Below are 26,433 nucleotides of genomic sequence, written 5' to 3'. Positions count from 1 at the left end.
AGGGCAGTCTCTTAGGGGAAACCAACAGAGCTATGCACACAGAAATTAATGGGCTGGGATATGAACTAGTAGTAGAATCATTCGCCTCCTTCTTAAATACTATTCTTCCCGACCAGAGACTGGATCTTGTATTGTTGAGCTCAATAAAAGGGCTGGTTCAGTTTAAATTCCGGATTCTGTCTTTGATCATGGCTTGACTCCCATCATAAACCCAGCCTTGTGTATAATGTTTGAATGCTGTTTTGTGCACGAAAGCAAAGCCGCCTCTTGCCATGTGCTCTTCATGTAGGAAGGCTCAGGCTGAGACCCATCTCCATTGGAAGCAAGTTGGATGGCTGTCGACCTCTTCATGGAGAGGCCTATATCCCGGCTCCCACAAGCTCCACCCTGGAGTTTGTCAACCGAGGAGCCTCATGCCCCCTTTATCTCTATTCTCTGACCTGGAGTGACTCCCCTCTCTTGGGGTGAGGGTATTTCAGCCTCCCTACTCACCCCCTCTCTGTCGGCTGACAAACTCCGGGGTCACTTGTTCACTGAGAACTGGAGGGAACCCACTAAGGCAGAGGTGGGCAAACTATGGCCCGTGGGCCACATCTGGCATGCGGGACCGTCCTGCCTGGCCCCTGAGCTCCCAGGCAGGGAGGCTAGCCCCCAGCCCCTCCCCTGCTGTCCCCTCTTCCCCTCAGCCTCAGCTCACCGCGCCGCCAGAGCTCTGGGCGGCAGGGCTGCGAGCTCCTGCCGGGCGGCAGGGCTGCGAGAGCCGCCAGGGGTAGTGTATTAAATTGCTCCCCATAGGAACGTGCTCCCCATAGGAGCACCATGACTGGCAGCCATAACTAGTACACCGTAAGTAGGACATTCCTACAGGGAGTAATTTAATAGACACCTGGGTAGGGAAGGCTGTGCCCCCCAAACAGCCTGGCCTCCGCCCCCTCCCACTTCCTGCCCCCCTCAGACCCATCCAGCCCCTCCTGCTCCTTGTCCTCTGACTGCCCCCTCCCAGGACCCCCAGCCCTAACCTCCGGGACCTCACCCTCTATCCCACCTCCCCTGTCCCCTGAGTGCCCCGACCCCTATCCACACCCCCGCCTCCTGACAGGCCCCCCGGGACTCCCATGCCTATCCAACTGCCCCCTGCTCCCTGTCCGCTCCCCGGGACTCCCTGCCCCTTATCCAACCCCGCCCCCCCCACTCCCCGCCTCCTTACCATGCTGCTCAGAGCTCCAGGGCTGGCAGCTGTAAGTAGTACGCTGTAAGTAGCACATTCCTATGGGGAGCAATTTACTACACTACACCAGCCCGCCATACAGTTTCAGAACCCCGATGTGGCCCTGGGGCCAAAAAGTTTGCCCACCCCTGCACTAAGGGCTAGATTGAGAAGGAGCCTGGGTTCCTAACTCAGGGTCATAAATTCCACTGGTCAGCAGGGCACCTAGGAGGTAGGCATTACAAGGCTGAACATTACACGCCCATCGCGAATCTATCTTCGCACAGAATACCAAGCACCCTCCAGCTACCAACCTGGGCTGGATTCAGACTGGGGAGCAACAGGTGAAAGGCTCCATACCCTTTTATTAGTCCCCTGAGCAGCAGCCCTTTCTCAAAGTCTGCTGGGCTAGTGAAGAAGGGAAGCTGTACTTTTCACACGCAAACACCTCTGTGGTCCCTTGCGTACACACCAGCAAGGAAGCGATCCTGTTCACTTCCATAGCGGGCTGGGGCACTGGGGCATTCAAACCGCACATTCACCCCCGGGGAGGTGTGCTTAGCCTCATTTTGCAGCGGAGTAACTGTGGAAGTGCAGGGGGATTAACGGCCTGTTTTCCGGAGGGGCCGAGCACCCAGAACTCCTGTTGAACGCAGTGAGCACTGGGCATGTTCAACATGTTGGCAAACAAGCCCTGTAACATGCTGATAGTCTGTAGCAGAGCCTGCACCCAGATCACTCAGGCCTGTGCCTCTTCCACATGGCTTCCTCCTGCTCTTTTGCGTGGACAAGTGAAAGGCAGGATCTGGCTGTGACTCATTCTTTCTTTTACTGTTTGTCTAGTTATGGCCGTCACCAGCACAGTATCTGAGCCCCTTACAAACATTAATGCAGTTCACCTTCACCACCCTCCTATGCGCTAGGAACACATTTTATAGATGGGGAGACAGAGGCACAGAACCCATAAAGGTATGTCTACACGGTATTTGGGAGTGAGCCTTCCAGCCTGGTGGACAGACAGACAGTCTAGCAGGGCTTATGCCGGTGCTCCATAAAAAACGGTGTAGCCAGCGATTTGAAGTCAGGGCTTGGGCTCTGAAGCCTAGGGAGGGGGGTGGGCTTCAGAGGCTCGCTCCAAAATGCTGTGTAGACATGCCCACTCTGAATTCCACCCAGTGCCTTACCCACAGGGCAGTTTCAGAAGGACAGCCTTAACTACTTCAACCTCCTTTTCGCTTTCCTGCACCTGCCATCAGGCCACATCTATCCACCCAAGTCCTGCACACCACAGACGTTCTGTACCCTGCCTGTGAAATCTAATTTCCATTTTAATGGAAACTTGCTCATTTAAAAAGAAAAAAAAACCTGCAGAGATTTTTTTCAAAGCAAAATTGAAATTGATGTGTTATTTTCCCCCAGTAATAAATTATTGACATTGATTTGGTTTCAGTACATGCCACAGTTAGTTATCTTACATCTAATCTTTAGATGGTGGGGGGAGTCGGTCTCTCTTTTCCTTTTGAATCAGATGTTTTCATGTCAGCTGGGCTTGAAAATAAATTTAAAATTCATGTCCTTCCTCCCAAAGGGGCCTCTGGAAAAACGTAAACCAACTGAGCAGGAAGGAGCTTTCCAGGTGAAGCCTGCCCCCAAACAACCCTCTGTTAATTTGCGAAGGGTGAACATTAACAAAAATGACACACACAAGTTGTGGAAAGGATACAAACCCTCATGCTTCAGGGCACACGTCAACCTCTAACTAATGGGGGTCAGGAGGAAACTTTCTTTGGGGCCAAGTTGCAGAAAACTGCCTATTGCAGAGTATCTTGCACCTTTCTTCAAAGTAGCTGGTACTGGCCAAACCAGGGATGCTGCTAGTTATGGTGTAGCCCACACAACTGACTTTGTGTAATAGGATGTGTGCCCTCCATGCCCATGGCATGCCGAGCATGCTCCTGCAGCTCAGAGTGCTTTGTTAAAACAAAAAGATGGGAGTCCCAGCCCATGTTTTGGTGCCAAGCCTCACTCCCGCACAGCTGTCTTCAAGTCTGATCCCAACTCATCACTCTTTGGAGCAGCGTCCTTGTTTTCCTACACATGTTAGATGCTTTATCAGATGGCTGGTGCTATATAAATAAGTGTGAGTGAACACTGCCATAGAGAGGGAGAGAGTCATTGGGTGTTTTAGAGCCAAGGACAGGGAGACAATGTTTTGGGTTCTATTCCCTGCTTTGGGAGGGAGTGTGGTCTTAGTGATTATATCAGGTTGTCTGGGAGTCTGGAGTCCTGAAGTTAGCCATTCAGTAAAATGGGTATAGCAGCACCTACCTCAAAGGGTGTTCTGAGGCTTAATATTTTCTGTGACGCCCTTGAACAAAATGCACGATAGCAGTGCTAACTATTATTAGATGGTGCTATTGAGTAACCACAGCCAGAGCGAGCTCAGGCAGATGTAAACGTGAAGGTAAATGGCTTAAGGAGAAGCGAAATCTAGACAAGGCTGTGGAAAAGGAGGGAATAAAACATTTGTTCAAGTCCCTTTAATCCCTTCCCGTATATGTGTTAAACGACAGATGAGAACAAAACAGGAAGAGGGAGAGGGAAAGCAGTGCAGAAGAGTGTTGGTCTTTTTCTTGAAAAACTTTGTATTTTTCAGCTCTCATTGAAATTTCAGGTTTTTTACCAGTTCTAATAAATAAGCCCCTCAGTACGATTCTTTAAGATCCTCCTAGCCAAGAGATCACAGCCACAGACCGAAGCCGTGATGTCACTACTGTAAGATATAGGATCGGAACACTAACAACATTAATAATTAGCATCTTGCGTTGTAGGGTCTGAGAAGGCTTTATAGAAACTAAATAGCTGTGCTGACTGATGCCCCTCTTTCCATGCTGTTTTATCCCCATTTAAAAAAAGGAGAAACTGAACCACGTATAAGGGAAGTGAGTTACACGAGGTCCCCCACAACTGTGGTTTTCAAACATTTTGAGCTGAGGCCCCCACTTTGAGTTACAATTTTTGGTTGAGCCCCCCCACCCCATGCAGACAAAAATAGACACAATACTTGCCTCTCCTCCCTCAGGCTTTCAGGGTGGGGGAAGGCACGTGTGACACCCTCTGGGGGAGGAGGCAGCGCTGGGCGTAGAGGCTGCCAGGAGTGGAAATCGGTGTGGCCGCGGTGGATGTGGACACTGACTCCCAGTGCTGGAGATGGTACTCCCTCTCTGAGCCCCGCCACATGGGGTGGGCCCAAGCTGCCTGGCGTTGCATCTCAAACCACCTCCCCCACAAACATTCCTCCGTGCCCCCATAGAATCCTAGAATATCAGGGTTGGAAGGGACCTCAGGAGGTCATCTAGTCCAACCCCTTGCTCAAAGCAGGACTGATCCCCGACTAAATCATCCCAGCTAGGGCTTTGTCAAGCCTGACCTTAAAAACCCCTAAGGAAGGAGATTCCACCACCCCCCTAGGTAACCCATTCCAGTGTTTCACTACCCTCCTAGTGAAAAAGTTTTTCCTCATATCCAACCTAAATCTCCCCCACTGCAACTTGAGACCATTACTCCTTGTTCTGTCATCAGCTACCACTGAGAACAGTCTAGAGCCATCCTCTTTGGAACCCCCTTTCAGGTAGTTGAAAGCAGCTATCAAATCCCCCCTCATTCTTTTCTTCTGCAGACTGAACAATCCCAGTTCCCTCAGCCTCTCCTCATAAGTCATGTGTTCCAGACCCCTAATCATTTTTGTTGCCCTCTGCTGGGCTCTTTCCAATTTTTCCACATCCTTCTTGTAGTGTGGGGCCCAAAACTGGACACAGTACTCCAGATGAGGCCTCACCAATGTCGAATAGAGGGGAACGGTCACGTCCCTCGATCTGCTGGCAATGCCCCTACTTATACATCCCAAAATGTCATTGGCCTTCTTGGCAACAAGGGCACACTGTTGACGCATATCCAGCTTCTCGTCCACTGTAACCTCTAGGTCCTTTTCTGCAGAACTGCTGCCTAGCCATTTGGTCCCTAGTCTGTAGCGGTGCATGGGATTCTTCCGTCCTAAGTGCAGGACTCTGCACTTGTCCTTGTTGAGCCTCATCAGATTTCTTTTGGCGCAATCCTCTAATTTGTCAAGGTCCCTCTGTATCCTATCCCTACCCTCCAGCGTATCTACCTCTCCTCCCAGTTTAGTGTCCTCTGCAAACTTGCTGAGGGTGCAATCCTCACCATCCTCCAGATCATTTATGAAGATATTGAACAAAACTGGCCCAAGGACCGACCCTTGGGACACTCCACTTGATACCAGCTGCCAACTAGACATGGAGCCATTGATCATTACCCGTTGATCCCGACAATCTAGCCAACTTTCTATCCACCTTATGGTCCATTCATCCAGCCCAGACTTCTTTGACGTGCTGGCAAGAATACTGTGGGAGACCGTGTCAAAAGCTTTGCTAAACTCAAGGAACACCATAGGAGGGCACACCCCACCGTCTGAAAACCTCTGCCTTAATTACTTATGCTAAACTAGCTGTTCAACCTTGTATTTAGCTGTGACACTCTGAGTACCTCTCCCAGACCTGAGGAAGAGCTATGCGTAGCCCGACAGCTTTTCTCTCGCTCCAACAGAAGCTAGTCCAATAAAAGATAAAAGGCAGTCACCTTCTCTCTCTAATATCCTGGGACGGCCATGGCTATAACCAAACTGCATATGAAGTCAGTCACTCCATGGCAGAACTGGGATAGAATGCTCCAGAATTCCCTGCTCTGAGCCCTACATGACCCCTCCAGTTTGCGTTTTCCTCCCTGAAATATATTTTTGTTTTAGGTTAAGCTCAGTGAACCCCCAAAGCAGAAAAGTGTTGGGAAAGAAGTTTTTACTTAAAAAACAAAAGAATTTACAAATTTAGCATTTGTGCAGGGCTGAAAATTATTTGAGATAGGTGGTGGCTTTTCTGCAACCTCAGCCCTGGGAGAAAGAGGTGCAAGAGAGACCAAGATTTAACAAAAACAACGAGGAGTATGGTGGCACCTTAAAAGACTAACAGATTTATTTGGGCATAAGCTTTCTTATGACTGGGAAAACACTGATGCATCTGAAGAAGTGGTTTACCCCCCACGAAAGCTTATGCCCAAATAAATCTGTTAGTCTTTTAAAGTGCCACCATACTCCTCGTTGTTTCTGTGGATACAGACTAACACGGCTACCCCTCTGATACAAGATTTAACAGAAATCCAGAAAAACTAATTTTTGAAAATACCAATAAAACCCAATTTTGATTCTCCCCCCCCCCCAAAATGAGCCACTGTGTTCCAAAAGTAAACACTGAAAATCAGAAATAATAAGAATAAACATCACTCAGAACATACCCAGGAACTGTTTATGTTGAATTGCTGTTTCTTGGCAACTCAGGGTGTGAATATCTATATGTACCTAGCGATTGCACATTCCATGGCAACAAGCTGCAAGCCCAGGATTAGTACGGCTCTGGGTTGTGTCCCTTGGGTCAGAGAAGAGACAGATTTAGTTTGCTATGAATACACAGAGGGATTCTTCATTGAGGCTGCTGGACACACACTGACCATGTGGTTCTTTCTGGGTCTGTAACTCCCAGAGTAAGGGCTTGTGCTACCTAATGTCACCAAAGAGGGTCTTCCCTAAACTCTGGCTTGAGCAAAGTTGGTAAAGAGAAGGGACTGCCAACTGCACTATGCAAAGCAGAGCTGAGATGAAAGAGAAGCAAGGCTAGGAGACAGGAAATTCCCATTCAGATACACCCCGAGGGAAACTACTGTATAGAGATGGGCCTAAACCATAAAAGCCTGGATTTCCTTCTGGCAGTTCAAGAGTGTCCAGCTCTGGGATTTTGCTTCAGACCCATCTCTGAGTGTTGCAGGGAAAAAAAATTACTGGCACGTTCAATGGTTTTCATATAGAAACAGAGAAAGCCTGGTTTACCTCCCACTCACATTGGTGTAAATCAGGAGTAGTCAATGGGGTTAATGAGATGTGGAGAGAATCTAGGTGAGAAGATGAGAAAGAGCTGTGCTGCTTACCAAGGCATTTCACACACTGTATTGCAAGGACCTGCGTGGGCGAAAATCAGATACCTGATTCTATAATATACAAGGCACCCTGCGATTACAACTCAAACGGCCATAGCTGAGTTAACTTTAATCTCTCTATCTCTGGTCCCAGAGCAGCGTGGAACCCTGGGTAATCACTCGAGGAACTAGCCTGTGTGCTATCAGTACCCGAGTTGGATTAAAGCTAGCTCAGGTATGTCTATTCCAGGTGTGAAACACCCCCCTGCTCCCAATTACAGTACAGACATATCCTAATACATAAGAGCAGCTGTTTGCTTCAGAAGAAGCTATATACCCCCTACCCAATATGTTTCGATAGAAATGTATCTTTAAAAACTGTAGAATTTAATCTCTGGAAGTTGTGAGCTGCCCTCTAGAATTCTACCTCCGGGATACAATTCTCTAAGAATGAGCTCACTGCTACTAAATTCAATAGTCCTGCTCCATAACCTGCCAGCATGTCTGGTGCATGGGCAGGGAGAGATCAGCTGTCAAACTGGCAGGGAGGATGTGATACTTTTCTCTCACAAACGCACGTGAGCTGACAGCCCTGGTTCTATTCTCTTATCGTGGAGTTAAGGAGGTTGCAGGATCACATTTTCCCCCTTGTATTTCTCGTCAAATGTTCATGTCAAGAAAGAAAAAAGAGACGGTGGTGATAATGATATAATTGTTCTCTGCACAGTGATACCGTTATTATATAATTACAAGATATGTTAATATGAAATCGGGGTATAATTTCATCATATGTTTAGACATTTCCATCTAACTGAACTGCTTTCATGGCCCCCATTACCATAGTATTGGAGCATTGTATTTATTTTACTTTTATTGTATTTATACTCTCAACACCCATGTGCGGGGAAATATCTCAGCTTTCTTTCCGATGGGTTGTTGAGGCTCAGAGACGCTAAGGGTAAAAAAAGCACCTGACTGACGTAGGCTCCTAAATTCAATTTTCAAAAGTGACTTAGGGCCAGGTTTTCTAAGGTACTTATGAACCTAAAGGTACAGGAAGGCGTCTAGTGGGATTTTCAAACTCACCTAAGCAGGTTTGGCTTCCTTACCTGCTTCGGCAGCAATGTAAGTCCTCCTAAGCACATATCTGCATCTTGGGTGTCTAAATACCTTTGAAAACCTGGCCCTTCCGGTCCCAGCTGTCTAAGTCCCATTGACAAGACTTAGGCCGTAGTAGCCTTAAGGTATGTCCCCACTAGAAATGTTACAGTGGCACAACTGCAGACGCACAGCTGTGCCGCTGGGGTTCCTGTCGCTAGAGTAACTCCACCTCGCTGAGAGATGGTAGCTAGGTTGATCAAAGAATCATAGAATATCAGGGTTGGAAGAGACCTCAGGAGGTGTCTAGTCCAACCCCCTGCTCAAAGCAGGACCAATCCCCAACTAAATCATCCCAGCAGGGCTTTGTCAAGCCTGACCTTAGAAACCTCTAAGGATGGAGATTCCACCACCTCCCTAGGGAACCCATTCCAGTGCTTCACCACCCTCCTAGTGAAATATTGTTTCCTAATATCCAACCTAGACCTCCCCCACTGCAACTTGAGACCATTGCTTCTTGTTCTGCCATCTGCCACCACTGAGAACAGCCGAGCTCCATCCTCTTTGGAACCCCCTTTCAGGTAGTTGAAGGCTGCTATCAAATCCCCCTCTCACTCTTTTCTTCTGAAGACTAAATAACCCCAGTTCCCTCAGCCTCTCCTCGTAAGTCATGTGTCCCAGCCCCCTGATCATTTTCATTGGCCTCCGCTGGACGTTTTCCAATTTGTCCACATCCTTTCTGTAGTAGGGGGCCCAAAACTGGATGCAATACTCCAGATGAGGCCTCACCAGTGCCAAATAGAGGGGAATAATCACTACTAATGTAGCCCAATATGTCATTAGTCTTTTTGGCAACAAGGGCACACTGCTGACTTATATCTAGCTTTTCATCCACTGTAATCCCCAGGTCCTTTTCTGTAGAACTGCTGCTTAGCCAGTCGGTCCCCAGCCTGTAGCGGTGCATGGGATTCTTCCATCCTAAGTGCAGGACTCTGCACTTGTCCTTGTTGAATCTCATCAGATTTCTTTTGGCCCAATCGTCCAATTTGTCTAGGTCACTCTGGACCCTATCCCTACCCTCCACCTTATCTACCTCTACCCTCATCTTAGTGTCATCTGAGAACTTGCTGAGGGTGAAATTCATCCCATCAATCAGATCATTAATAAAGACGTTGAACAAAACCGGCCCCAGGAAGAATTCTTCCGTTGACCTAGTGCTGTCTACATTGAGGCATAGGTGGGCTTAGGTTGGCTTAACTACGTCTCTGAGGGGTGTGAATTTTCACACCCTGGAGTGACACAGCTAGGTGGACCTAACTTTCTAGCGTAGGCCAGCCCTGAGTGATGGCCTAAGGTCCTTGCCCAGAGCAAGGAGCTGAACCTGGGGTCTCCTAAGTCCCAAGGCTATCCCCTAACCTTCTTTTCTTCTCCCTGAATTGCTTTTCCTCATCAGTATGCCTATGCAGTATTGCCTCTTTCCCCTCTGTCTCTCACACTCGCTCTGTGCCTTTTCCTCCTCCAAAGGACTTGCCACATTTATTCTGGTGTCTTGCCTCCATCATGAGCACTCCAGCAGCCAGTGTCATAGACAAATTGATGACAATTAAAGGGATCTCTAGGCCATTTGGCTGGATTTTATTTCATCATTATGACAATTATTTGTCCATTTCATCATCTGGACAGTTTTCACAGCTGTGAAGCACTAACGGAGAAGGAAAGTTCTCTAGATGTGTTGCCAGAAAGTTGATTTGAGATGTAAAAGCGGTTATTTATGTCTGATTGCAATCCGCTATTAACGAATGAAACTGCATAGCCCAGCAAACAATGGATCTGCTTTACGTCATGACTTCAAATCCTTTAAAGTGGCACTTGAGCACTGAGTAAGGGAAGTAAATGCCCAATTTTTAAACTCAAAGCCAAAATTTTCATACTGGGATGAACCCACAATAAATCCATAGCTAGGCACCTAAACAAAGAAAACCTCACATTCAGAGGGGCTGATTATCCTTCTCTTGCATCAAAGTCAATAGGAACGTTTACTCTAGGAATTATCTTGGGAAGTTCTATGGCCTGTTTATGGAGGAGGTCAGACTAGATGATCATAATGGTCCCTTCTGGCCTTGGAATCTAGGAGACCTGCAGGTGCTCAACCCTTAAATACCTACATTTTGGCACCCAAGTTTCAAACTTTTGCCTTGAAAGCCAAAGGTATTTAGGTTTCAGAGTAGCAGCCATGTTAGTCTGTATTCGCAAAAAGAAATCCGATGAAGTGAGCTGTAGCTCACGAAAGCTTATGCTCAAATAAATGTGTTAGTGCCACAAGTCCTCCTTTTCTTTTTGCAAAGGTATGTAGGTAACCCTCAAAGCTATGCAGGCTCCTAACTCCCATAGATTTCAATGGAAATCAGGAGCCTAAATTCTCTTTGAAGATCTGGGCCTCAAGTCCTAAATTTTCAAAAGCAACTAAGGATTGCAGGCACCTTCATTCTTGTCTGCCAACTCCAAAGGCCTTAAAAGGGGCCCAATTTTCAGAAATGCTGAGCATCCGTTCTCAAATCCAGTCCCTTTAAAGCATCTCATGTCGAGCAACCGCAAGCTGGGGCAACCAAGTCCAGGGACACTTTTGACAAGGTTGTTCGCGAAAGGGTGGGAAGCTTCTTGAAGCGCCTCCGTGACTCCGAAGCGCCAGTCCCATGGACTGTCAATGGTATTTGTGATAGTGAATCACTTGGATGGCTTCAGAAAAATCTCTTCCTTACTGTGGACAGAACTTGATAAGTTTATGAGGGGGATAGAATGGTGGGGTTGCCTGTGATAGCAGGGACTGCACTCGATGACCCAGGAGCTCCCTTGCAGTCTGATGTTATGATTTTCCAAAAGTGCTGAGGGATCTGCAGGTTATATTGAAGCTGAAGATGCTTGCCATCCTTCCAAATCAGGCCACTGAGTGCCCAACTTTAGGTGCCCAGGCATAGATTAGCTAGGTGCCTAACTCACATTGGAAGTCAAGGGGATTTAGGCCCCTAACTCAGAGAACAGAAGGCACGAGGGAGCTGCCTGCAGGAGACTCGAGGCCTGGAGCTGGCTTTTGCTGTATGAGCCAGCCAGAAACGTGGCACAGGGAAGGGAGCTTGAACAGCTGGCTCCTTATAAAGGGAGCTGAAGCAGTCCTTGAGGGGTGCTGACTCTGGGAAATCTGCGAGGGAGTAGTCAGCCCTGAGCCGGGCTGCTGCAAGCCCAACCCCTCTTAAGAACTGATAAAGAGACTTTTCCTCTCATCCAGGCTCTGAGGTAAGAGCCAGGCCCTGGAACAGATTGTTGGGACCAAGTTTTCCCTCTGGCGTTTGTTTTATTTGAGTCAACCCAGACCCCAATAAGGGCATTGTCTGGATGAGCAAAACGTGAAGTCTGGGTAAAAGGGCCTAGAAGAGAGAGAATAAAGAGTGGGGCAAGGTAGAGGCACCCCAGTCTCTGAGGGGGGCACACAGGCGGTGTCCAACTTGTTTACAGTGCCTTAAAAATACCTCCTCCCCCACATGTGGCTGAAAACAGAGTCCTAGGGTCCAAATTTTCAAAAGTGGCCACTGATTTTGGCTGCCTCAATTTTAGGTGTCCAGCTTGAGCCACCATGGACCTGATTTTCAGAGGTGCTGAGAACCGGCGGCTCCTGTCGTCTGCAGGTGGGGTTACGGGAGTTCGGCCCTCTTGCAAATCAAGCCTCCAGTGTCTCAAGCTGGTACCATAAAAACTGAGACACTCTGAATTAATGGTCACAACAAGGACTGGGAATAATGTATAGTGTAGCTTGGCTGGCTGATGACAGAGGGACGTAACTGTCAACAAGAATTCAAAAGGCATCCAGAAGGAAGAGGAATTCTTTTGGAGTGGCCCCAGCAAACAAAGCTAGGAATAATGAGGTGAAAATAAAAAAAAAGGAACATTTCAGCTGTGTAGGTGGAAAAATTCCTTCGCAGTGAGATTCATTAGATTGTTAAATATTCTCCCCAGGGCAGCCCGGGAAGCTCCACTTACTTGCATCTTTAGAACTAGATTTGAATTCAGGTACCAAATGGCTGACGGAGACTTCAGATGGATAATTATCAGGCTGGATAAGCTGAGAGAGACTGATAAGGCTTTGTGGTACCCATGGGTAGAGGCACATAGTTGGCAAGGTGCATCTCCCGCATGTTTCTACATAACATTCTCTCTTTTTCCCCCCCCTCTGCTGCGGGTCAATCTCTCGTGAAAGGGCGATACATTGTCCATTTTAATTTTACAAATGAAAACTCAACTCCTGCCAATCAAACACCAAATGCAGCAGCTCGGAGTATGTGTGAGCTGATGGGCTGGAAGAATTCGGCTCTGTCAGCTTGAGCGCTAGGATCAGCAATAGTAGGGCTGACAGACCACATAGTAATGCAGGGAATTTATTACAAAAAGCCCCACATTGCTATGCCTGTATTTCTGCAGCTGTAAATAATTCTAGTGTAATCCCCTTCCCATGATTCCTCCTCTGCGATGAGATTCTTTACCTCTCCGAGCTTTCAATGGATTCATTTTCATAAACACAGAATTTTGTCTCAGGATCTGAGTCCTGAAAGGTGTGGACTGTTCTTATAGGACGCTGACTGCCCTCAATGCTCTAACATCAGTGGGAGTTGAGGGTGCTCAGCACCTAACAGATGAGCTCAGGACCTTGCTGCGTCAAGCCCTAAATGGGTTTACAAAGGAGACCAGTGCTCAGCCATCTCAGACGTAGCACGTGCTACCATGCAGTGGGGGTCACAGCTCATTTCAGTCCATTAAAACACAACAGCCCTCTTGCTAATAGCCTTAATGGTAGCCACCATATAGTAAGCACTAATGTTTTGAGCCATTACCGCAAACTCGAGGTGAGCTCAAGGCAAACTCCTCGATCCAATTTTGGGGTTGGGGGGGAGAAAGGGAGGCATTTGCATCAGAACTTGACTTCATACACTGAGGGTGAAGAATGGTCCCATCTTCAGAAAGGCCTGACCCCAAACTCCAGATCTGAATACGCCTCCAAATTTGGGGTGTTAAAGTCTGGATCCAAGTGTTATGGCTTGAGTCTATCTCTGCTGTAAAATGCTGCCAGGTCCATTTTACAGGGGAGCTCATGGACTATCAAGGAGGGAGTGCTTCTTTTTTCTCTCTAACAACACTTCCTCCCCCCTTTGGGAAACTTAAATGTTGAACAAGGGCTTTGAAGGAGAACACATCCAGTCCTCAGAGAAATGAGGACTGTACTGTAAGCTCCGTGGGGCAGGGGCTGCCTAGGAACTGTGTTACAAATAGTAATACAGATGCAGCCTGGGAGTGCATGTGAGGCATGAACTCAAGGGCAGAATAAAGAAAAGGAAACCTTGAAACTTGAGCTATTCTACATCCCAATCCCATAGGGAGGAAAACCAAAAACAAAGGAGAATGGGGTGAAGAGATAAATATTGCAGCCTTAAAACGGCCAGAACAACAATAGAAGGTAACTTTGCCCGAGGCGTCACTGAAGCCGTGAATAGAAAGGGCCAAGTTCTCCTCTTGGTTATGCTACTGTGATTCCACTGCAGCCGTTGGGGCAGCGCTACGGGACAAGAGGGGAGTTTGGCTCAGCCTGGGATGCAGAAGTTGAGTCTCCGACCACTAAACAAGAGAAACATCCCTTTGGAAACATTTCCCGTCTGGGAGCAAAGGGAGAGTTTCTCTTTCCTCCATTTGACACGAGACGTGTGTTGTTTAATAACTTCTTGTTTTGCATTAATCAGCCCCGTCCCTTTTGCATCACTCATGAATTCCTATGGAGACTGTAGCTTCTCCTAAGGCTGCTTAGTAGCTTGAGAGATCCAAGGCAACTCAGGATCCATAATACAGAAAACAGAGACTGTGCCTATCTCCCATTTTATTCTGGGAGGGTTTAAAAGCCCACGCTGAGCTGCAGAAATATTTACATTCAATTTGTGATATAAAGGAGCTACTTTGCAGGCAAGTGAAGTGGCAGGAAGCAGAAATCTGGCATAGTATGGAGTTACTGGATGTACAGATGGTGAGACTCCTCTGCATGTGTCTTTCATTCTCCAAGTATGAGACGTCATATGCATCAGTACGCATGCTGAAACCAAGAGTCAGTTTCCTAGGACCAGAAAAGGACATTTTTCCCCAAGCACTTGAGGCAAGCGGGAATTTTTGCCATTTCCAATTAATCCTTCCAAAATGGCTGGCTAACATCTGCGTTGCACAACCAGATTTCAGAAAGGTGAATTTCACCCTCTGTTTTTGTCGTAGTAAAAGCAGCCAGCCTTATGTACTACAGTTAGTTAGTTGTATTACAATATCACTAACCAAGACCAGGCACAACTGCTGGGCAGTGGACTAACATTTCCAAGGGACGGTCTATGCCCCAAAAAGATTACAATCTAAATAGACAGGACAATTTTTTTTCTCTTTTTCATGGATGAGAAACTAAGACAGAGAAGTTAAGTGATTTACCCAAGATCACATGGGGGAATCTGTGGCAGAGCCAGGATTTGAATCTGAGTCTCCTAAGCCCCATTCTAGCCTTAATGTCACTTTTTCCTTTCCCAGAGCTTTCTAGTTTTGCAACACGTAACTGAAACTTTACCTTTTTCATTGCATTTGAGAAAACAGATCACGTGATCTAAAAGATTTTAGACATTCACCCTCTATAAAAGTGGTTCTCAACCAGAGGTCTTCCAGGGGGTATTGTCAATTCATTTAGATAGGTCTAGTTTTACAGCCAGCAGCTACATAAAAAGTACTAGCAAAGTCAGTACACATTAAAATTTCATATCATGACTTGTTTATACTGCTCTGTATACTATACACTGAAATGTACGTATTAAATAAATCAATTGGAATATAAATATTGTAATTATATGGCAAAGATCAGAGTCAGCAATTTTTCAGTAATAGTGTGCTGTGACACGTGTATTTTTGTGTCTGGTTTTGTAAGCAAGTAGTTTTTAAGTGAGGTGAAACTTGGGGTTTAAAAGACAAAAATCAGACTCCTGAAAGGGGTACAGTAGTCTGGAAAGGTTGAGAATGACTGCCCTATAAGATGTCACAGTAATATCCACAGCTTTATACAGTATTTCCTGTTATGGCAGGTGTCACCAGTGGCACCCTTACACACGGTTTTACAAATTCTTTCCCTCAGCCTACACGCACTGATCAGCTTGTGAAGAAATGTTGCACTATTGTTTTGTGATGATGTTCCATTTCAAGGGAGCTGTGGCAAACAGAGAGGCTGCTCTCTGCCTTAATCTCTCTAACCAGAGTCAATTCTTGCCCTTAGGAAGTGGACATTCAAGTTTTGGCTGAGATTCCTGAAAAAAGGATTGCCTGCATGCTGTTTGTGACTACCTCTGTTCAAGGACTGGTGTATACTGCGTAAATAAACAGTTGCATTAACAATACACCCAGACACCGCATCACTGATTTCTCCTCCAACTGGAAGCTATCCTGCAAGGCATCAGCATCTGCTACTTCAGGGCAGCTAGCAGGGACACTATTTTTTCCTTCAATATTATTTATCTTTACCAGTGATAAGCCCTTTTGCATATTATCCCTGCTTTTTGAGCTCTTATGAAATTATTTATCATTGTCATTATTTAAAGAAAACCAGCAACAAATCTACGAGATATATAGATTTCCCCCCTTTCCTCCTATTTGGCTTTATTCTAAAGAAAAAAATAAATAATCAGCAAGTTCTGGGAAATTGCAACCTGCCTAAAGGTATTAATGTTGATTACAAAATATACACACAAGTAACAGAGGTTTTCTGACACAGAAAGGCATAATGGCTCTGGCTGCAATTTAGCGCCACATTTAACATGAACACCTGCTTGACTAGCTCAGCAGACACAAATTACTATTGTGGGTTTAGGCACAAAATAACCCCTCTTTTTGTATGGCAAAAGTATCAGATGCACTGAGGTTTGGGCTTGACAAAAATTGCATACCTGAAGTCAGGAAAAGGAATTAACACTATATAATAAAATAAATTGCATGTAATTATATACTCACCATGACAAAGGAAGTAAGGGAAATGAACAAGGAAAAACTGCCAGATCAGCAGCACTCAGATGATTTCCCCCCCAAATTCCTTGCAGCATGAATCCACTGAGGAAAACCATGTGGTTATTATTACCTGGGAGACACCTCAAAATTGTCAGTGATATCTGTAACCCATGCCTATGAACTGCAGCCACAGAAAGGGCTGAGAGGGTTACCCCATTCCTATTCCCATTGGGGCATTCAAAGAGGAAGGATGGTCTGGTGGTTAAGGCAACAGGCTATAACTCAGACAATGTTGGTTCAATTCCCAGCTTTGCCACAGTCTTCCTGCATGCCCTTGGTCTGACTTGTTAAAGGTATTTAATTACTGCACTGCCATTGATTTCAATGGGAGTTAGGTATCTCAATACCTTTTAAAATCCGGCTCCTTCTCACAATGGTGTCTCTGTGCCTCAGTTCACTATCTGTACAATGAGGATAAACAACATATTCCTACTTCACAGAGATGCAGTGTGGACAGAAATTATTAAATGCTCCAATACTACGTTGATGGGGGCCTTAAAGTAGCTACAGATTCATCCCTTTGTCTCTCTGCTGAGATTACTCATTAGCACCAGCTGGAAAGAGAACTATGGTTACTTGTCTGTTAGGAACTGGATTAAGCAATCACTTTGTACAGATCAGATGTAGCACTGGGCGCATCATTTGTTGAATTTCCCCTCTGTTCTGATTTATGAATGTGTTGCGGTGTTGTCACATTTATTCCTCACTCAAAATGATGCAAAGAACTTCTGCAAATCATTCTTCATCCCAAACTGGCTAGAACTAGATAGGGAAACCAAGCTCTATGCGCTTCCATGGGAAAGAGCCTCCCCAAAATGGTAAAAAGCTATTAAAGGAGGAGTTTGAAAAAAAGACTTGAGAAAACACCAGTTAATTGAGAAACCAACAACTTTATGCCACCAAATCACTATCAAACAAGCCAATAAGCAGTACTCTTTTTTTGGGGGGGGGGTTATCTAACATGGGTGTATGTGTGTGTTGCATCCTCCCTCTGCTGCCCGGTCCATATAGAGATAGTACTTTAGCTCAAATGGTGCTTTAACGTTGCAGGTCATGGGTTCAAACCCCATGAACAGAGATCATTACAAAATAAACAGATCTCAGCTATTCTTGTGCTGCCACATTCTGCTACCTGCAATCCCATGGAGAAGATCCTTTACTATGTTAACAGTCTCATTGAAGAAGAATCCATGTCTTTTACGTGCCACATTGCGCTGCTTCATTTTTAAAGCCCTGCTCTCGCTCTCTCTGTTACAGGTACATGGCTATTATCCATCCATTGCAACCCAGATTGTCAGCCACAGCCACCAGGGTGGTCATCGGCATTATTTGGTTCCTGGCTTTATTGCTGGCATTCCCGCAGGGTTATTACTCTATGACAGCAGAGCTTCCCAACAGGGTGGTGTGTCTGCTGGAATGGCCGGAGCACGACACCAGGGCATATGAAAAAACGTGAGTCTTTCCTTTTCCTACAGTGAAAAGCAAGGGGGTGGGGGAGGCTACACAGCATAGAAAGGATGCATTCTACAGAGGGAAAAAACTGTGAAATATACACAGACACAGAAGGGGGCGGGGAAAGATGGGAAGGGGTGCAGGCTCCTGGCAATCACAGGACATTTGGTTTGATGGGATACACCCACCTGATTTCAATGTATGCCACCTACTCAGTGCTGTGGGAGGGTTCCCATACAAATATTCCCACTATTATATTCCATGACGAAAATGTCTTCCCTCTCCTAAGTTTGTTGAGCCCCTGAAGCAAGATTCAGTATCATGGCAATATTTTAGCCCTTATACACTATAGCTCTTCCTTCACTTGAGAATCTCAGAGCACTTAAAGGAGGTTATCACTATCCCCAGTTGAGGAAACCGGCACACAGAAATGCAGGGAATTGCCCCGGACACAAAGTGGTGGAGCCATGAACAAAACTCAGGGCTCTTGACTCTGCATTTAGCGCCTTAGCCACTGGACCATACAGCCTCTGATCTAACAAAAGCATCCAATTCCATTTACAATGCAGCATACGAGCGTACAAGTAGTTACCAATTTTCTTTTTTTAATTCTAGAAAGGATGTAAGTAAACCCTATAATATCCCATGGTACTGCATCCATTGTATGTTTACTTTACACAACAATAGATTTATTATCTCTTTCAGGCAAGGTACATACACTTAAGGTCAAGAACTTTTAAATATTCTCTCTCATGTACCCCTTCTTAGGCAGTTGAATAGGAGGGAGGGAAATGAGGTCAGTACAGAACAATAGTTTGGTTTTCTCTGAAGGCCTTCCATACAAGTATTGACCAAGCTTGAATGCAAAAGAAAGTCATATTGGCTGATCATGACAAAGATGCTGTTGCTGGTAATGTATTTTTTCCCTACTGAACTAATTGGGCCACACTTATCCATGGTCTAATTCCAGAGCTACACCAAAGACAAATTTGGCTCATTGCACCAATGTGCAATTCAGTAGTGTTATGCAGGAACTGTAAATTTCCATTTTGCAGAGAAATTCCCCACTTTTTAAATCTGCTTTTGTTCTGATTCAGAACAGAGACCTCAAATTTCAAAGTATCCATGACATGATTTTTTTTAAATTGTTTTGGGTTAATTGAAAATTTTCATTTTTATTTAGATTTTTTGCAGTGTTATATTGTTTTACATTATATTATAAGTGATAAAAATAACTTTTGAAACAAAAAATCAAAATGTTCCATTCAGCAGAGATCAAAATGTTTTTTATGCTTCATTTCCATTTTTCCCCCCTAAACAAAACTTTTCCCACACATTCCCACAGAACATTTAGACAAAGCAACATATTCCAATGGAAAAATTCTGTTGGAAAATTTTTGATGAATTTTCTACAGTTTAACTTCTATGATCAGCTTGGGAAGACTCTTGGGAAGACTCCAACTAAATGGAGATAAAAATACAAATAAACAAAACCAACTAAGATTATTGGTGGCCAGATTCCGATAACTCATGGGTAAAGTGCTATTCAGAGTGAGTAAGGTTCTCATTTGTGGATTAAGGAACTGTTCAGCATAAGGGCCCTAGGTAACTAAATCCTATTGAATACATGGAAATATAAATTAAACTGGATGTGGTACTACCGATGATCAAAATGCTACACCAGAGCCATTGCTGTGCCTGGCTGTTTTCTGTCCTTTAAAGCTAGTTCTTAATGGAAATTTCATTGAAGGGATGATAAAATATCCTGTCCTATCTCTGCGGATGCAGATGGATTGTGCATTCCTCTTAGGGCATTATTTATGCTTGTAGTTTAATGCAGCTTTATTTTGTATGGCACCTTTCATGTAAACTGTGTCTTAAAATGCTTCATAGAGTGAGTACAATTCTGGAAGGAAATGGCAAAATGGAGCTATATCAGAAGGACGCTGACAAAATGGAGGAAATTCAGGGACAGGTAACTAAAATGATTAAGGGTTTGGATTTAAGGAGGAGAGATGAAAAGAGTTTGGTATGGATGGCTTGGCTAAGCAATGAGTGAAAGGGGCATGAGAACCATCTCCAAGTAAATACTTTGAGGCGGTAGAAGAATTGGCGAGGGTGGGCCAAGGATGGAAAGCTAGGAGTAATGGCACAAAGTTAGGAAAAGGAAATACTTCATTGTCATGAGGAATGTTAGCCTGTGGAAAAGCCTCACAAAGGCGGCCATGCAAACTTGGCAAAGCTCCTAAAACCGTACAGTGCCGTACAGAATAGTTCTGCGTTGGCTGGGAGGGATGGAACAGCTGACTGAAAAGATCCTTTCCAGCGCTTATGTCCATGATTATGTGCCAACAGCAGCCATTTCTCCATTATACCTGACCCTCTCTTAACTTGAAATGCAGATATGCTTCTTTGGAGTGTATGGGCTCCTCCAGGATGCTATTATGACCTTGCCATGCAGGATTTAAGACCTGCTGAACCTAAACTCACAGAAATTCAGATTCATAGAACACTAGAACAGCTGGGTCAAACATGCTTTGCTTATAAAACAAAAATCCTGTGGTGGAAGCCAATAGGTTTATATTAAAAACTACTCTGAAAATCCTATTGAATTCAATAGCGAATTAAATCCTTCCTAAGGGCATTTTGAACCATCTTCTAAAATTTTATAGCAGGGATAGGATTCTCTTTTAAATTCTCCAGCATGGGTAAGAGAAAGGAGATGGCCCCCTACATAAACTTCTGTAGGAATTTTCCTTAAGAGTTGACCAATCTATTTCTAAACCATCAACCCAGCCCTAATTAGTACAAATCAGCCCTTTAGCCTTATGCTGCCCCATCCTTGGGGCCAATCTTGAAGAGGGTCAGACTCAAAGTCAGAAGGGACCATTGTGATCATCTAGTCCAGGGGTTTTCAACCTTTTTCTTTCTGAGGCCCCCCTTCAACATGCTAAAAAATGCCATGGCCCACCTGTGCCACAACAACTGGTTTTCTGCATATCCAGTAGATGAAAAGCCACGTGTTAGGTGGTAGCAAGCAGGGCAATTGCCCAGGGCCCCACACCATAGAGCTAAGTTGCTCTGGCTTTGGCTTTCAGCCCTCAGTGGGGCTCGAACTTTGGCTTTTTGACTGGGCTGCAGCAAGTTTAACACTGGCCCTGTTCTCTGGTTTATTTTGGTGGAAACCTGCTCATGGCCCCCCAGTAGGCCCCAGATCCCTGGTTGCGAACCTCTGATCTATGTGTCTAACACAGGCCAGAGAACTTCCTCCAACTAATTCCTAGAGCAGAGATTTTAGAAAATCATCCAATCTTGATTTAAAATGTTGTCAGTGATGGAGAATCCACCACGACCCTTGGTAAATTGTTCCAATGGTTAATTACTCTCACTGTGAAAAATTTACACCCTATTTCCAGTGTGAATTTGTCTAGCTTCAACTTCCAGCCATTGGACTGTGTTAGACTTTCCTGTACTAGATTGAAGAACCCATTATTAAATACTTATTCAACATGTGGCTCGTAGTAGATGAATCTAGTCACCCCTTAACCTTCTTTTTGTTAAGCTAAATAGCTTGAGCTCTTTGAGTCTATCACTATAAGGGATGTTTTCTTTAACCATTCTCTGGGTCTTCTCTGAACCCTCTCCAATTCATCAACCTCCTTGAACTGCGGACTCCAGAACTGGTCACAGGATTCAGGCAGCGGCCATACCAGTTCCAAATACAGAGGTAAAATAACCTCTCGGCTCCAACTTGAGATTCCCCTTTTTATACACCCCAGGATCATATTAACTCTTTTAGCCACTGGGCCACACTGAGAGCTCCAGAATGCCTCCTTAATTTTCACTTAAGCCACTTGTGAACGAGTAATATAACCATCCTAAACTCATGCCAAGAAACAAACACTTTAACATCAAATCACCCAGGTGCTCTCTCTCTATGTGTATATTATAAAGCCTGAGCAAGACTGGCAGATGAAAGACCTGGTAGGAGTTTACCTAGCATGCATATATTTTCCTCCTACTGAGGTTCCTTCTAATTATTTCTAGCATTTCAAGGTTCTGGGTGACCCCACTGCTTTGACAGCAGTGCAGCCATCTTTGTTTTGCACTTCTGATGTCAGGGAGGCTGGCTGTTTCACTTCCTTTCTGTAGAAGCTTAATCAGAGGGTGAGTGAAATGTCACGAGTTCAAAAAGACATTAGCGATCTAAAACCCAGAGGAATGATCAGCTAGGGTTCAGGTTGCTAAACTCATTATCAAACTGGTTGAAGCCAAAGCAAATATTTCTCTAAGAGCTATTTCAAGGGTATCAAATCTTGATGCAGCGCCCCAAATCAGAGACACGTAATGGCCCAGAATTCATAGTAGAGATGATCTAGTCAATTATAGCGACTGGGGAACTTCAAACATTGGGAGGTTCAGATAATTAGTATTATTTATTATTTGTATTTATGCACCTAGAGTCCTGACTTAGGCCCCTTGTGCTAGGCACTGTGCAAATACATAGCGAGACAGTCACTGCTGAGAGACCTTTTAGTTTAAATAGACAAAATGGAACGGGTGGGAGGCAAAGGGACTTGACCAAGGTTACACAGAAGGTTAGTGGCAGAACTGGACTAGCACCCAGATCTCCTGACTCCCAGCCCAGTGCCCTATTTACTTGACAACACTATCTCATGCTAGTTCACGGATTGAATCCTTTGAGAAGTGTCACTGTGAGGCAGATTAATCTACTGATGTGCGATATGAGCGAACGTATCTATATTATTGCCATTGCATAGACCGTATTACACATGGCGGCTCTTTACACATCATAATCGATGGATTTGTGACAGTGAAAAGTTTGGGGAAGCCATGAAGCTTTTGGCTGGATTGTCTTGGACGGCTGGAAGCACATGTGGCCTCAGCATACAATTCATGCAGAAAAATAAATTAAGCATAGCTCTCAATATTTCCTTAGCTACATTCTTTCTGCTCTACAAGCCACAAACAAGTACTACAAATAGGTGAATTTTTCTGGTCATGGTTGTATAAAGAGAGACAATGTCTCTCGCTCTGAGCGCCAGAGACTGGGAAATTTGTTCTCTTGTCAGTCTGTCAACCGGAAGGCTCAATGTGCCCCCTGCGTTTCATCCCCTAATTGCATTTTGTTAGTTACAGTGACAACACACTGGCTCAGAGGCCCTGGGCAATTCTTATGACGCTGATGAGCAGCAAACAAGTTACTAAGGAGGAGAATGTTAATTACGCCTTTCATGACAAAATTAGCCACTGCTAAGATGAAAATGCTCTGAAATCCCAAGCACAGCTACTCACAGTTATACCAGCTTTGGACCTACCTGCTGCAGCAGAATGTGGTTGCATAACGGATAACAACGACATCACAGCTTGTTAATTATTCGTATTACCGAAGCACCGAGGAGCTGTAGTCATGGACCAGGACCCCATTGTGCTAGGCGCGGTACAAACACAGAACAAAAAGACGGCCCCTTGTCCCTACAGCTTCTGATCTAAGCACAAGACAAAAGACAACAGGAGACAATAGGATAGACATGGAAGCACAAAGAAATAATGCTGGTCAGCCTGATAGGCTGGCTTATTCAGACCCAGCTCAACATAGTCCAAGTCTGCGTGGCGGGTCGAAACCGGGAGGGCGGCTTGGTGGGTCAGTAATAATGTGCTTGTTTTGGAATGGAAGATGCGATTTCAGGTGTTGTTGGGTACGTTATCCATAACATGCTGGATAGGAAGTTCTGGGTAGTCTCTGGCGCGTTGTAAGTTCTCATGCTGTGGTTATATCTCGACAGATAATAGGTACAAAGGATAGAGCCCCCATCTTGTAATTATGGCCTACATTAAAAAAAAAAAGGTAGGGTGGGATAGCTCTGTGAAGACTTGCTGGAATTGGGCAGTATTTGGTGACTTCGCTTCACGGGATTATGGCCCGGATACGTCAAGGGAGCCTAAGGTAGTGAGGTTCCCAAACCCTTTAGGCTCCTTTCAAAAACCCAGCCAAAATACACAGTATCCCTGGCATGGAGCCATGAAGGGAAGCAGAGGCAATGCGTGGGGGGCAAATGGGATCATGTCCCCGTCCCGAAATTTGATGCTTGGCTTGTACTGACACGAACACTGCTGAAGCTGGTTGCCCTCACCCCCACTATTCTCAGGCGTGGGTTGTCTCTGCAGGGAAGCTTGCCCTGCCACTGCCCACACGAAACACTCTTCGTGCAAAGTAGAGGAGCTCAGGCTCTGATCACAAACTCATCTAAGGCGGGAAGGAGGAAGAAACTGAAAGCAAAGATCAACTTCCGATGAAACACTGCCATATTCACCTCCAGCCTGTCGTACGGTTTCAGTGACTGACTTATTGGCAGGCGGTACGTAGCTGGCTTGTTACTTTGTTCAGGATCATGCACTGTAGTCTAATTAAACCAATGGGTTTTCAGAATTTGGCAGGTCATTAACCTAAATCTTTAGACTCAGCTTGGAGGCAGAGTGAGGATCCAATGCTTGTTAACAGCTTGGGGGGCCTTAATCACCAGATCACGGAACAGATTATTTCTTGCATTAATAAATACCCAGAGAAAGGGAGCCTGGACTCTGAGCAGCCTCATTTCTCCATGTCTCCTTTGCCTTTGACGAAACGAAGCACTTCCACAGGTTACAGCTGGGACGAAATCCTGACTTCCGTTACGCAGGCAAGTGTCCGTTGACTGCTATTAGGAAGGGGGACAAGGCAGTAGCAGCTTTGGATACTGCTTGCCCGACATTCCACTCCCTTTTTAATATCACAGCGTAGGTAATAGAGCAGAGGCTCTCAAACTGAGGTACATGGTAGAATGTAGTCTGGGGAGGATGCGAGAGATGCGTTAGGGAAGGGGGGGCAGGGAACAACTTACTGCGCTCATTCAGAGCTGGGTGGCTGGAGAGCAGTGACTGCTGTCTGGGTGCCCAGCTCTGAGGGTAGCATCACCAGCAGAGAAGTAAGTGTGGCATTGCCATGCCAGGCCACTCTTACTTCTCCGCTGCTGCTGGCGGCCGCGCTGCCTTCAGAACTAGGTGCCTAGCCAGCAGCCGCCGCTCTCCACTCTGCCTTCGGAGCTGGGCAACCCAGAGTGGTGGCTGCTGGCTGGGTGCCCGGGGAAGGTGAACTAGTACAGACACTAAGAAGGGCGGCGGGGGGGGGAGAGCAATCAAATACGTTTGAAAACCATGGTATTAGAGGAGCAGGGAAGTCTCAAAGGTCCAGAGACTTAGATAAGCCCCAAAATATAGGTGCCTGTCTGAAATGAACGAGGATTTTATGCCTCTCGGTGCACAATGATTGATTCTGTTGCTTTTTCTAATGCGTGCCGAGAGATGCTGCACAGGGCATACAGATAGAAGCAAAGAATCTCTGCTATAATTACAAGAGAGGGGACTCTTTCCTGGGAAGCAGTGACGGTGAAAAAGACCAGGGGCTCTAGCGGATAATCAACCGAACATATGCCCCCAATGCGATGCGGTGACCAAAGGGGCTAATGCAATCTTTGGTTGTATAAGCAGGGGAGCAGAGGAGGTTTCTTACCTCTTTCTTTGGCATTGGTGCGATTACTACGAGAGCCAGTTCTGGTGTCCACAATTCAAGAAGGATGTTAACTGGAGAGAGTTCAGGGAGCAGCCGTGAGAACGATTAAAGGCTTGGAAAACCTGATTTATGATAGATTCAAGGCGTTCCATCTGCTTAGCTTAGCAAAGAGAAGGCTAAGGGGTGATTTGATCACAGTCGAGAAGTTCCTATTTGGGGAACAGAAATTTGATAATAGAGGGCTCTTCAATCTAGCAGAGAAAAGTAAACAAGATCCAATGGCTGGAAATTGAAGCTAGACAAATTCATACTAGCAATAAGGTGCAAATTTTTAACAGTTAGAGTAATTAACCATTAGAACAATTTACCAAGGGTTAGTGGTAGACATTCTTAAAATCGAGACTGATGTTTTTCTAAACTATAAATTCAAGTTCAAAACAGGAATTGAGGGAAGTTCTATGACCTGTGTTTATACAGGAGGTCAGACTAGATGATCACAATGGTCCTTTCTGGCCTTATAATCTATGAATCTTTCTACACGTGTCAGCAAAAAGCACATGCTTTGCTCTTGCACTTGTGACTCCGTGTCCAAGTTGAGAAGTAACAATGCACAGTGAATTCTTTGATAATCTCTCTGCAGAGAGGTGTCCGAATATAAATACCCCACATGAGCTAATCTCTGCCAGAGACTTTAGAGTAACAGAGCACTTTCTCCAGTCTGCCTCAATTCCTCGCATGGTAACCACTTTGGATGTCAGTTTACAGCGAGGTGATCTTATCCAACTAGGCCCAGGGTCATGCACACACTTCCTTTCCCCCTCCCCACTCAACTTCAACAATCAGCATAGGACATGCACGAGTGTACAATAGTCTGTCTTCTGGGGGCAAAACAATGGAGTGCTGTTTAAAAAGGAAGCAATCAAGGAAGCATCTTGGGGCTTGTCTACATGGAGAA

The 26,433-nt window shown here is 45.4% G+C and overlaps 1 protein-coding gene across 1 annotated transcript in view; it reads left to right on the top strand.

Moving 5' to 3' along the window:
- The window catches only part of TACR1 (tachykinin receptor 1), a gene marked incomplete at its 5' end in the record, with an annotated part of 92,644 nt that overhangs the window by 24,852 nt on the left and 41,359 nt on the right, over positions 1 to 26,433 (top strand). The window contains one exon of the mRNA XM_084615194.1: positions 17,714 to 17,908. Within this exon, the coding sequence (XP_084471320.1) occupies positions 17,714 to 17,908 (195 nt within the window). The remainder of the gene's footprint in view (positions 1 to 17,713; positions 17,909 to 26,433) is intronic.

This window comes from Lepidochelys olivacea (assembly GCF_965140295.1).
Source record: "Lepidochelys olivacea isolate rLepOli2 genome assembly, chromosome: 26".
Classification (NCBI taxonomy): Eukaryota; Metazoa; Chordata; order Testudines; family Cheloniidae; genus Lepidochelys; species Lepidochelys olivacea.
The sequence above is the reverse complement of the archived record's forward strand: the minus strand, read 5'-3'. Positions and strand labels throughout refer to the sequence as shown.